General features: G+C 42.4%; 1 protein-coding gene across 1 annotated transcript in view; it reads left to right on the top strand.

Annotated features, from left to right (window-relative positions):
- ABCA13 (ATP binding cassette subfamily A member 13) overlaps nt 1–13342 on the top strand; it is a 509835-nt gene that overhangs the window by 121562 nt on the left and 374931 nt on the right. Inside the window, exons 20-23 of the mRNA XM_032758123.2 lie at nt 511–629; nt 7845–8011; nt 9382–9461; nt 10507–10628. Of these exons, the coding sequence (XP_032614014.1) occupies nt 511–629; nt 7845–8011; nt 9382–9461; nt 10507–10628 (488 nt within the window). The remainder of the gene's footprint in view (nt 1–510; nt 630–7844; nt 8012–9381; nt 9462–10506; nt 10629–13342) is intronic.

Below are 13342 nucleotides of genomic sequence, written 5' to 3'. Positions count from 1 at the left end.
TTGGAAGGTCATGCTGAGCAGATGGGGAGGTTGGTTGGCTGTGAGGACCAGGGGGAGGAGAGTCATGGCTGGCTTCTAGGAAGTGACTTATGAGGCATGGGGCATGGAGAAGACCACACATAGACAGTGTGTAATTCATCCTTCAAACTGGGGCACTTTTGAGAATGACAGAGGGCACTGTTCATAACCATCCAAGAATAGGTGAAAAGCAAGTCTGTCCTGGGCAAACTGGGGTGAATGGGTACCCCACCTGTAGGGGATACAGGGAAAGGAGCCAGTTTGAGGAAGTAGAGAAAATTAATATGTACAAAATCAATTAGGCCCAGAAAAGCAAAATCTTTATTTTATTACATTTGGAACTCGAAAGACACAGCTTTACCTGTTCATCTTGATTTAAGAAATGTTTAGGAATTTGTATAACTTTGAATCTTTAAAAAGTGATGTTGTGAGAGTGGCTAGTTCAGGAGAGAACTGTCTATTAATTATTTCTCTGTGTGTTTCCTCTGGCAGAAAACCCTTCCTGGACCAAGGACATTTTGTGTGCTACTCTGAGTTGCAAGCAAAGTGGGATAAGGCATCTCATTTTATCTGCTATACAAGGGGTCACTTTGGCACAGGACCACTTCCAGGTTTGTCATCTTTAATATTTCAGAGAATTTCATGTTCATGACTATTGGCCCTTGCAAGGCAGTCCAGTTATTCAAACTTGCTGTTTTGTTCTTATAACTATAGCAATGGTGTCATACACAGTCTTGTTGCAAGCTGGGCTTGCAGAATGACTGCTCACCCTTCCTCCCTCTTTGCCTCTCCCAGTGGTGTGCTGGGGTTGAGTGGCACTGAGTTGTGAAAGCTGATTGTTAAATTTTCAGGAATTTTGCAAGCTGGTTGTTAAACATAGATATCATCATTATAAATAAATTGTATAAACTTATGATGAAATAAGTCCTGTTAGAAACACAAGTAATAATTATTCAAGATTCATCACTTCCTAATTATTTTAGTATGTTTTACTGTTATCTATCTTCCTGAGATGATTTGCTTTTGTTGTATCCACATGATGGAAATACTATGTGGTCTTGTGCTAAGTGCAGTTCTTCCCATCTCTATGTTTAATGACGTTGTGGTGGCAGCTTGAACTGGGCCATGTGGGAGCATTTGCACCATGGAAATTGGCAAGTACTCCAAATCAGAATTCTTTTTTTCTGGAGAGTTAGTTTTTAAATATTTACCAGCCCAACACTGTCTCTAACTCATTGAATACACTGGCTAGTACCAAAAATTGATAGCTGAATGGGAACCAGCATAGCAGTTTCCTTTTTATTACATTGGACACATGCCCAATAGGCTCCCATGCAGGATCTCCAACTACAGCTGTCAGAGAATGTGACTCTTATTTGGGGCCCACTCCTTTGCCCTAGAATTAAAGACCCCTGGGCCCCTAGGCAGGCCTGATCCCCCTGACAAGCTTGGACAATGGTGATGTCTTTCCAACAATGCAGTGAAGACCTGTCTCTCTTCTAGTTCTGGTTCTGAATGTTGTTTCTTGCTTTTGTGATCCATATATCTGTAAGTGTGAGATTATCACAGAAAGCAGAGAAATAGATGATGCCGAGAGAGATGAGAGATAGCCATGCCAGACTCTCACAGCATGGCAAGGGTGTCGAATGCCATGCCTTGGTGAAGTGTCAGGAGGGAGTGAGAGCTGCTGATCCCTAATCAATGTCTTGTGGCCTTTGGAGGAGTGGTGCCTGTCAGCAGGAAGCCCTGAGCAGTCTCTAGCAATGACTGACTTTACAACCCCAAATTCACATTGATTTTTTAGAACATCAAATTCTTATTTCCAGGTTGTGCAGATCTTTGTCAGGTATTAAATGTGGATACAGGAAAAAAAAAGAGCCACACAGACAATTTTTTTTTTGAAATGGAGTCTTGCACTGTCACCTGGGCTGGAGTGCAATGGTGCAATCTCGGCTCACTGCAACCTCTGCCTCCTGGGTTCAAGTGATTCTCCTGCCTCAGCTTCTTGAGTAGCTAGGATTACAGGTGCCCGCCAGCACACCTGGCTAATTTTTTGTATTTTTTTGATAGAGATGGGGTTTCACTATGTTGGCCAGGCTGGTCTCGAACTCCTGATCTCGTGATCTGCCCACCTCAGCCTCCCAAAGTGCTGGGATTACAAGCATGAGCCACCATGCCCGGCCCCTCACAGACAATTTTTTAGTGGTGAGTGAAGGTTATAATAATAAAATAGTCAAGAGACTCCAGCTTTCAAAGCAACTGACTCAAAGACTGTATTTATAGTTCAAATTGTTATATGATTGTCAACAAGTCTGGCTGGTAACAGTTGAGTTAGTTTTGATAAAGAGCAGAAGTTCCTGTCTTTAATGACAAAAATAGTATGTTGCTTATCTCAGGATGCAAAGCTTTTAAGATGGGTCTGTGGTTCAAGGGCTTCAAGTATGTGAGACTTTTAGAAATATAAATCTTTTTCAGGCTGTGGGATAAGAAGTCTCCAACAGAGATGGGCAAAGAGCACAATGCCATTTGCTGTTTTTCAATATCTAAATAAATATTTTAAATATAGTTTTCTCAGTAGCAACATGGAATTCCCATTGAAAGAGAAAGTTTCAGCTGATTGAATCGATATGACAAAAGTTTGGGGCTGTCAACTCCTTACCCTCTCCCACCCTTTGTTCCAAATAGTAGAAAGTAGCAATAAGGAAATGAATGGGCAGCAGAAATTAAATTTCAAAAATGACAGCAAGTGCCCACTGTATTTCTTGGGATAAGCTGAGTTGGAGAATGCGGCTGGAGCTTCAGGTTGGGTGGGGGCTTCCTACTGCCTCTCTACAACTAGACCTTTGGGTCCACCTGTATACACTTATCCAGTATTTCTTGATTCTAGGCCTGATCTAGCCAGAGAAGGAGAGTCTGATAGGTGCTGCCTTTTCCACGTGGTGGTTTTACCTGATCCCAAAAGTATAGCCTGATGAATTTCAATCTCAACCTTTGTCCTAGATGCTTCTGCTTACCTGAAGCCTGGTACACCTGTGCTGAAGAAACTTGGAATTTTTCTTCCAGTAGTCCTTGCTACTGGGGTAGAATGTGCACTTTTCTACTTTATAATCCCCTCTATGTCAAAATTATTATTTTGTTAAATTTAAGAATAACATCCATAGCAGGAATATTATAAATGCATTGAATGAAAATTAATTTGCATGCAGTTACAAATTATGAACTAGAGGTTCTTTGCTATAAGGGAATACTCCATGGCAGAGCCCTCATGCAATGGGTTTAATTCAATCTATGTTCTCAGGAGTGAGTTGGCCCCTAAGGGGATACTCACCTATATCTATTGTTCTGACCTAGTTGTATCTGTGCATTGGTATGCTACCAAAAGGGATCTCTTTGGAGCAAGGAGAATACCGAGCCTGTGAAATGCTTGGGTGAGAGAACTGGAGAAGATTTAGAGAGCTTCACGCTCAGAAAAAAAAAAAAGGAAAAAAAGCAGAGTGTGAAGGTCCAAGGGCTTCTACGCGTGTTATTAGAAATGTGCACGTAGCTTGGAGTCTTGAGGCTGGACCTAGACATCTCTCTGCCTTGCAGATGCTCTTCCTGAGTTTGCTGCCATCCTTTTTCTTTCTGCTTTGCTGTGGTGACATTCAGACAATAAATGGGGTCTGTGCACATTAGGGGCAGTGGGTGGGTGAAGGCTGGAGGAGGCTGTGTCTCCTCTGATAGAGCAGTCAGCGGAAACTTAAGTGAAGAAAGGAAAGAAGTCTGTACCCTTGAGCCCTGCCACACGATAGAAAATGGAGACGGGCTTGAGGTGACCACTCCCTGTCAGACCCCTTCAGGTATTACTCACACAATGCAGGGGTTCAGTTGCTTGGCGGGTATCAACCCAATGACCACAAACAAGGAGGATTTAACAATGGGATTTAAGTAAGGAGAACACCAGGGATGGTTCCCAAAGTAGTGCCTCTGAGCTGGGGACGGGTTAGGTTTTATAAACATCGTGTAATGAGGATCTGATTGACTGGATCCTGCCATGGGTGATGCCAAAGGCTCAATCCAATTGGATCCTGGATCCTGGCATGCAGTGTCCGCTTCCCAATTCAATCCGCGCTCCTCAGTCCGAGCACCCCAGCTCCCCCTGTGGTTGCACACTGGTTCATCCAGGCATGCTCGGGTTATGTGACCTGAGGGTCCATGGCAACTGAAAAACAACTCACAACTTTGTTACTTAAAAGTTGAACCAGATTGGCCTGGTGCGGCTAACAAAGACAGCAGACACCACCCTACCTGCCTAGCTCGTCAACTTCCATATGCAGAATCTCACTCCTCACCTCCCGCATCTGAGCCCGGCATTGACACAGACTCAGCCACGCCCATCCCCAAGTCACTCAGCCCCCGGCACTTTCCCTAGGCTCCTCTTGCATCCTTGACCGACTGTCTCCAATTCCACGCCTGGCTCCTCTATGTGGCAGAAGGACCCAGGCTGTCTCCGGACCCTTTCTGTTCTCAGTCTGTGCTCACATGCTAGGGCATCTTATCCAGATTCATTTGCAACCTAGAAATCCAAATTACTTCCTGACAACTTCCAAATTTCCTTCTCCAGCCATCACCTCCCCTGACCTTCATGCTCATGTGTTCGGCTGCATTCCCGCTCAGATGTCAAACAGGCCCCTCAACTCTACTCATCTGAAAAAAAAACCTCTTCATCTTTCCATGTAATTTTTCCCTCCCCTGGTGTTCTTTCCCTCAGATGCCAGGGACAACAACCTTGGCATGCTTGTTTAGTCTTTCTTCTTCTTCTTATTTTTTTCAGTTAGAAAACTCTCCCTTCTACCTTCCAAATGTTTCCATGATCTGGCCATGTTCCAACACCTCCACCAGCACCTTTCAGATGCGAGCCAGCTCTCCCTTCCTCCTCCCCTTGCCTCGATCCCTAATGTGGTAGTCAGAGCGATCCTTCCAAAACATCATCAGATGGTGTTACTCCTTTGCTGAGAGTGTCCAGCGTCTTCCAGTCTTAGTTGGAATAAGTGTCCAATTTCTAAGGGAGGCCACTGCTAGGTCCTGCTGTCTGGGTGGCACATCCCTCCCTCTGCCCTCCCTGGCACTCTTTTCTCCACCTCGCTGGCTCCTTTGCACCCACCTCAGGGCCTTTGCACCTGCTGCTCCCGCACCTGCAGTGTGCTTCCCTAATGACGCTAAGGAGGGTTGTACACCTTCCTCTTGCACCTCCAGCACTGCCCCCACCCCTGCCTTATATTCTTCCAGGTCACTTGTGACATGCTGACTAGTTTGCCCCTACAGCTGTCTGCTGGTAGTGTTCCTGCACTGGGGTGTGAACCTCATGGAGGTAGGAGTTTTGCCTTCTGTGTTCACAACTCTCAGTCCAGCACCTAGCCTGGGCTTGGCACTTGGCAGGTGCTCCATAAGTATTTTTTGAATGAATGAATGAATAGTCCTATAGGATTTCTATTCAAGTTCCACTCCCAAATCACTTGGGAAAAAAAGAAACTTATAAAATGAATGACAATAATAGATGAATTAGAGTCAAGAAGTTGCATGCTTTGTAGTAATCTATTGGCTGGTTTAGTTCCCCCCACAGTGAGATTTTGTTTGGGGTTTGGTTGAGGTGGTGGTGACAGTGGCATGAGTGCTCTGATCATGGATTAATGTTCATCATTTCCTGAGAAGTCTTCACCCCCCTGCCCCCTCTAAATCTACCTCAGCTCTGCTGGGGGGCTCCATCTCGGGGCGGCCTCCAGAGCTCAGCTCCCAACCTTGAGTTTTCAGCAGTCTTCACACTTCCTTGGAACATATATTTGTAGCTTCCTTTGGTCACTTGAATGATTCATGATTTTCCTTTGCAAGGGAAGTTGACAGTGGTTTTGAAAAAAATATTTAAAGTTTTATTTCGACAGAAATATTATCTAAGTGTTGACCTACATATGATACCTTCCCATAATTGGTGCAACCTGGAACTATGCTTCCAATATTATTAAGAATATGTTGATTTAAATAAAATGTGATGAAGCAAATAAATTCTGATGATGTAAAATATCTATGGTAGAATAGCTGTGACTAGGGAAAGTGTATAGATTCATGTGCATGTTTATAGACATAGATGTTATATGTTTGTGGTGTTTTTTGGGTTGTTTTAAATATTAAATTACCTATATTTGTCATTTAATTCCACATATGGTGTTTTGCATTTTGTCAATTAATAGGTATTATTCTAAAAGGTTTTTTTTGGCAAAATGATTGATTTTAAAAAAGTGATTGTTTCTAGGAAGATACTGATAAGATGTCCATGAAATCTTAGAGGTGGGGGCTGGAGATGCGGAGAGTGGGGACCTACTTCTGGAGTCTTTCCAGATGTTCCCCAGAGTCTTAGGAGCCTCTCCACCTGCAGCAGGCAGGACAGGAGCCTCCCAGGCTGCACTGCTGACCTTCAGAGCAGGGCAAATCCAGGTTTTATCCACCTCACATATGAATAGCCACATACGATTTCTTTCTAATCATTGTGTTTGTGGCTGTGAATTTTGAAAAGCCTCAATTTTCTTTAAAATTTTTTTCATTTTCATATTTATTTTTTAATAGTATATATTTGAAGTGTACAACATGATGTTTTGATAAACATACAAAGTGAAATAATTACTACAAACAAATAAGCATATCTGTCATCTCAGAGTTATCTTTGTGTGTCATGCGTGTGTGTTCAGGGCATCTAGCAGATTTCCAGTATATAATACAATATTAGCAACTGTAATTCCCTTGCTGTATATTAATTCTCTAGATGTGTTTATTCTACATAACTGCAACTTTATACCCTTTGACCAACATCTTCATTCCTCCCATGTTCATCCCTGGTAACCACCACTCTATGCTTTGTTTCTATGGGTTTGACTTTTAAAAAGTTTGACTCTACATGTAAATGAGATCATGTAGTAGTTTTCTTTTTGTGGCTGACTTCCATCACTTAGCATATCTTCTGGGTTCATCTGTGTTGCTGCCAGTGGCATAATTTCCTTCTTTTTATGGCTGAATAATATTTCATTGTATATAATGTCACATTTTCTCCATTCATCTCTTTAGAAACATTTTGGCTGATTCTATATCTTGGCTTTTGTGAATAATGTAAATATCTCTTTGGGACATAATTTCATTTCCTTTGGCTTTATACCCAGAAGTGGGATTTCTGGATTACATGGTAGTTCCATTTTTAATATTTTGAGGAATCTTCATGCTGTTTTCCATAATGGCTGCACCAGTTTACATTTCCACCAACAGACGCAAGGTTTCCCTTTCCTGCACACCCTCACCAACACTCGCTATTTCTTGTCTTTTTTGATAACAGCCATCCTAACAGGGATGAGGTAATAGCTCACTGTGGTTGATTTGCATTTTCCTGATGATTAGTGAAGTCGAGCACCTTTTCTTTTACCTGTTTGCCATTTTTATGTCTTCTTTACGTCTGTTCAGTTTCTTTGACCATTTTTTAAATTGAGTTGTTTTTCTGCTATTGAATTGTGTGTGTTCCTAGGAACAGAGCTTCAGGAAGTTAAGAGCCAGGCGATTCGGTGGAGAATTGCGTGTTCTCTGCTGTATGTTCAAGAACATGCCGTCTTGCCTGGCTGGCTAACAGCAGAGCTGGGAGTAAGATCTGGGCTTCTGTATTTCCACAGCCAAGGGCTCTTTCTACTACTCTGCAATGCACAGAAGCAACTGACATGATTTTTCTCTGTGTTTCCTGAGACTAATGAGAATAAATTAAAATCTTACAAATAAGTATGTGTGTTTCTAACCTACATCATTGCTATGTTTTCTAGGAAATTGAAAAGATATGGTCCTCGCCCAATCAGCTAAATTGTGAAAGTCTTAGCAAGAATCTTTCTAGCACCTTGGAGAGCTTCAAGAGCAGCTTGGAAAATGCCACTGATCACCAGGACTGCGCGTGCCAGCTGAGGCTGGAGACGGTACAGCAGCACTTGCACATGTATGCTCTGATATTCTTTCATGCCCTCCCCAGTACTTCCATTCATAGAGAGGATGTCTAGGACTTTTCAAAATGTGAATTTCCGACAGTAGTCTGTATAATATACTCTTAATGTGCATATTAATATGTATTTTCCAAACATCAAAGTTTTCCATGACAATTTTTGAGTGGTAAAATGTAACAGCAGCATTAATCAGAAGGCTAACTTTATTGGCGATAAAGATATTAGATATAAGAATGTAATCCACAACGCTTGGTGGCAAATGCCTGTAATCCCATCTAATGGGAGGCTGATGTGGGAGAATCGCTTGAGGCTAGGAATTTGAGAACAACCTGGGTAACATAGCAAGACCCTGTCTCTAAAAAATAAAAGCAACAACAACAACAAAATTAGCAGGATTTGGTGCTGTGCATTTATGGTCCCAACCACATAGGAGGCTGAGGCAGGAGGGTTGTTTGACCCCAGGAGTTCAAGGCTGCTGTGAGCAGTGATTGTGCTACTGCACTCCAGCCTGGCTGACAGATAAAGGGCCTGTCTCATAAATAAATAAATAAATAAATAAATAAATTTCTGTATGAGCAGACAAATATTTTTCTTTCTTTACTTTTTTTTTTGAGACAGAGTCTTGCTCTGTCGCCCAGGCTGGAGTGAGGTGGCGCGATCTTGGCTCACTGCAAGCTCCACCTCCTGGGTTCACGCCATTCTCCTTCCTCAGCCTCCTGAGTGGCTGGGACTACAGGCCCCCGCCACCATGCCTGGCTAATTTTGTTTTTGTATTTTTAGTAGAGACGGGGTTTCACTGTGTTAGCCAGGATGGTCTCAATCTCCTGACCTCATGATCCGCCTGCCTCAGCCTCCCAAAGTGCTGGGATTACAGGCTGAGCCGCCGTGCCCAGTCGCAAATATTTTTCAAATTACCTTCATGTTTGATCAATTTTGCTTAGTGTTCTGAAAGTGTAAAGCACCAGAAGGGGAAATAAGGAACTTTGAATTCTGCAAATGACTTTTTCACGGAAAGAATGATGTTCATCTGACCCTGGCTAACCTAATTTCTTGTACGTTCCATGATCTCTCCTATCTATTCTTTTCACAGTTGTGAAAAGCCATTTATTATGCACCCTCATTCCCCTGGTTCATCTCGCTTGGCAGGAGCTCTGAGAAAGAAACACTGGAGTGTGGGTAGTATTAATGGATATTCACATACAGATGGTGTCGGGAGACATGTGGGTCTAATTGTTGGAGGAACTTTATGGAAATGTGATCTTGTTATCCAGCCCATCTCCTGGGAGCTGAGGCAGTATTATTCATTCCAACATTGTTTCTGATGTTTTATCTTGCCTAATTTAGCTTTAATTTTCTGCCATTTTAGGTTGGCCAAAAGCCTCGAGGAAACTTGGTCATCAGGGAATCCCATCATGACTTTTCTCAGCAATTTCACAGTAACTGAGGGTAAGTATGTGGTTTTCCAAGTTTGCTTGATTAAAAATTAAATTTAGTTATTTAGTTTCTCATGCAAATATATTATTAAAACATACAACAGAAAATTTATGCTATTTGTGATACATAATCATTTAGAACTTGGCTGGTCTGATGTATTTGGCATTTATAAAGAAAGTCCTGAAATCCTAGGGTACGACATTGAAGCAGAGGAACAAAGAGAAACTTCTGTGGTCTGGATTTTGCTCTGGCTTTGCCTCCTTGGACAAGCAGTTGATGTCTGTGTGTCTCTGTTTCCTTGGCTGTTCACTCTATCAACTCATGAAGCTTCTTGTAGCATCAACATGCCATGTCTGAAGAATTCTGGCAAATACTTGAATGATCCCTCTCTCGTTAAAAAAGTGAGATGAGTAGATGCATGTATACAAGTGAGTTTCCTACAGCACTTGGTCACTGCTCCCTAAGAAGAAGCTCTTTCTTTTCTTTTTTTCTTTTTTTTTAAGTCTCGCTCTGTCACACAGGCTGGAGTGCAGTGGCGTGATCTCGGCTCACTGCAACCTCCGCCTCCTGGGTTCAAGTGATTCTCTTGCCTCAGCCTCCTGAGTAGCTGGGATTACAGGCATGTGCCATCATGCCTGGCTATGTTTTTGTATTTTTAGTAGAGACAGGGTTTTGCCATATTGGTCAGGCTGGTCTCCAATTCTTGACCTTGTGATCTGCCCACCTTGGCCTCCCAAAGTGCTGGGATTATAGGTGTCAGCCACCACACCTGGCCAGAAGAAGCTCTTTCTAAAGTAAATGTTCTTAAAACATACAGGCTTAGAGAGAGTAGACCAGTAACCGGAAAATACCACAGAAGCTGGCATTTTGGTTTATTGTCATCTAAATTATTTAAGTTACTCCTAGGGGAGGAAGATATGACTTTATTTAGTGATTTATGGGTGGAATGGCATGAAAGAAACTATCCTAGCCAGGTTGTAATATCAAATTTTGTTTTTGCAGTCCGTAATGATCTAAACCTTTATTATGATATTTTCTTATTTTCCTTACTTTGCAGATGTAAAAGTAAAAGATTTGATAAAGAATATCACCAAGTTGACTGAGGAGCTTCGCTCTTCCATCCACATCTCGAATGAGACTATCCACAGCATTCTAGAAGCAAATATTTCCCACTCCAAGGTGTGGTGCTGCTTATTGTCTGTCTGTTTTGCTCATGGAAGGAGCCTTAGCCTGAGGTTACTGGCACTGTGTTGTCCTTTCTTCCTTCTTCCTTTCCACTCCTTTGGCTAGTGGAGTGGGTTGCTGCACGAATGATATAATTGGAGGCAGAAAGGAAACGAGAACAAGCAAGGAACCAAAGGGTGTCATTGTCCCATGCCAAAATCTTAGGGTTTTTAATTCCATAATATTTTCTTTATTTGGAGTTAGAACAAAGTTGGTGATTATTTATTCTGTTGATTTCCAGCCCTGATGCAAGACACCTTGGAAGGGTCTCTGCTTGGTTCAACAGCTGTTGCAAAATTCTTAAAATACCCAAAACCAAAAAACAGCCAAAAATATCTAAGAATCAACTATGACTTCCTCTGAGTGGACAGTGACTGGGCACAGTCTGACTCTGTGCTACCGTAGTGAATTGCTGTGAAAGCAAATGAGTAATGGCAGCCTGTGTCATCTCCACGCTGAAAAATGTGAGAAAACAATCACAGAGCTATTGCAACAAACCAAGGGATGAGTAACACATATGGGCCACGTGGGGTATGGTTTATGTGTGGAAAAGGAGAACGGGGACATCTCATGTTGTCCACAGCAGATATCACCTGGATTCTTAGCAGGAGATTTTCTGAGACAGCTTTCAGCACTTCTAGTTGGGGTTTTACCTTCCTGTACAGGGAACCTTCCAGAAGTAGTAACCGTGGAGCTGACTCATAAGTGAACGTTGCAATTGACCATCAACTGGACCCCAGCACACGTTTAATTTCATGTCAATTCTGGTTATTTGGGGCTTATTGCAAGCTTGACGGGTGGACTAATGAAGAATTAATCTAAATTAAAAAGAGATTAGAAGCTGGGAGACCAAAATTCAAATGACAGTGTCACGAAGTTACTTATAATAAGGCACTTAGTATTTATCTTCAAGGAAAAATGTCAATTTCAGCTTATTAAACATGCAAGAGCCAAGGAAAGTAGGGTGCAGTGCTGAAATTGTCTCTTCCCTACCTCGCATGATGCCATGTAGAGAAACGATGAAGATTTTTGGTTTAAAATCTTTAGTTATTGAAACGAGTAACAGGGGAAAGAAGCAGTGGCTGGAGTAATTGGAGTAGCTACCTGGGAATGTTTTAAGACCAGGGTCAGATTAGCTAACTTCTGGGGTTCCTTTCAAATTCAGTTTTATGGTACTTTTTGGGTTTGGGCTCAACTATTTTTGATGACCACTGACTGATGAAACAAGTGGCCACTGGGTGTCACTGCTGTTCTATCATGGGAGGGCTGTGCACCGAGAAGGCTCCTGTGATAATGTGATATTGTCTTGTGTAGATGGTTCTGCAGTGCTTTTTTTGCACTCTGTGTATCTTTCTCTACCTCTTTGTCAGTATGAATCATTATGATTGCCTAAACAGCTGGACAGTTAAGTAATTGGGAGGAGTATTTAAAAAGTTGCATTCTTGCATTTCAAATAAGTAATGAGATTATTTGCTTTGATGGTTAAGTATATCCATAAATGCACGCGTATCTGCAGATCCTAGGCAAGGAATTCACGTTAGGCTAGGAGGTGACACTTTGGATACTTGTTTTTTCTAGATTGTCAGGTTTTCAGCAGCACCATATTATTTCTCGTATCCTTTTCTTATCTTTCTTCCTGGGCTTCTTTCCATAGCTTTAGTCAGTTTGCAAATAATCACATCAGATTCTTAGTCCAGGCTGTTGGTGGCCTGCAGGGAATACTCTTCAGTGGTGCTAAAGCCCTGGAAAAATTGCAGAAATCTTCATTCATTCATTTCTTCCTTTATTCACTTAGGATGTTTCTGCATGACAGGCATGGTCTCAAAAACTTGGGCTCAAAGCCCGTGCTTCAAGGGAGCCATTGGTCTATGAGGGATGACACAGTAAATATGCAAACAAACTAAGGTCAGTGTTAAGAGACCAGAAAGTTCTATGATGCAAATAGAACACAACAATGAGGACAGGTGGTCCCTGGAAACCTCCTTGAATCAGTGAAGATGGACGTCAGACTGGAATGATGATGTGCATATAAAGAGCTATGTGAGAGTCACAGAGCTGGGGACATTCCTGTCAAAAGACCAGAGACAGGAGTGAGCAGGAGGCAAAGGCAGCAGATGCATGGATACCATCTCATTTTTCTTTCCTGCCCTCTTCCCTGGCTGCAGAGAACCTGCCATGGGCACCCACCCATGGGAATTTTCTTTTTCTTGCAGAGCTCGATTCTCTAATATCAGCATCATCCAATTAAAACCACAAATCACAGGGGCTTGCTGGACACTGGAGCCCATCTAGCTCAGCCTTCTGTCCTGGGCTTGGATCCTGTCCACCTGCCCTGTGAAGCACCCATCCACTTCAGGCTGTGTTCCTATGTTTTAGGCACATGTTCAAATCAACAATGACTTCCTTCTTTGTGTTGGGCCAAATTTTTATTCTTTTAAAATTAGCAATGAGGTCAAAGTGTCAGGACCCAAATAGATTGAGAAAGCAATCAAAAGTTGGCCCTCTGCCCCTTTATTTTCTGTGATAAACAATTGGGCAGAGTTCAGAGGACTTTTGCTTGGAAGATGAATATTTTTTCACAATCCTCAGTGGATTCGTTCTCCCCGCCCCATAAATCTTGAGGAAGGGAGAGGGCGTTCCCTGTAAGTTCCGATCTCTTCTGGGAGGCT

This window comes from Hylobates moloch, unplaced genomic scaffold, assembly GCF_009828535.3.
Source record: "Hylobates moloch isolate HMO894 unplaced genomic scaffold, HMol_V3 SCAFFOLD_1, whole genome shotgun sequence".
Taxonomy (NCBI): Eukaryota; Metazoa; Chordata; class Mammalia; order Primates; family Hylobatidae; genus Hylobates; species Hylobates moloch.
This window is presented reverse-complemented; position numbering and strand designations above follow the sequence as displayed.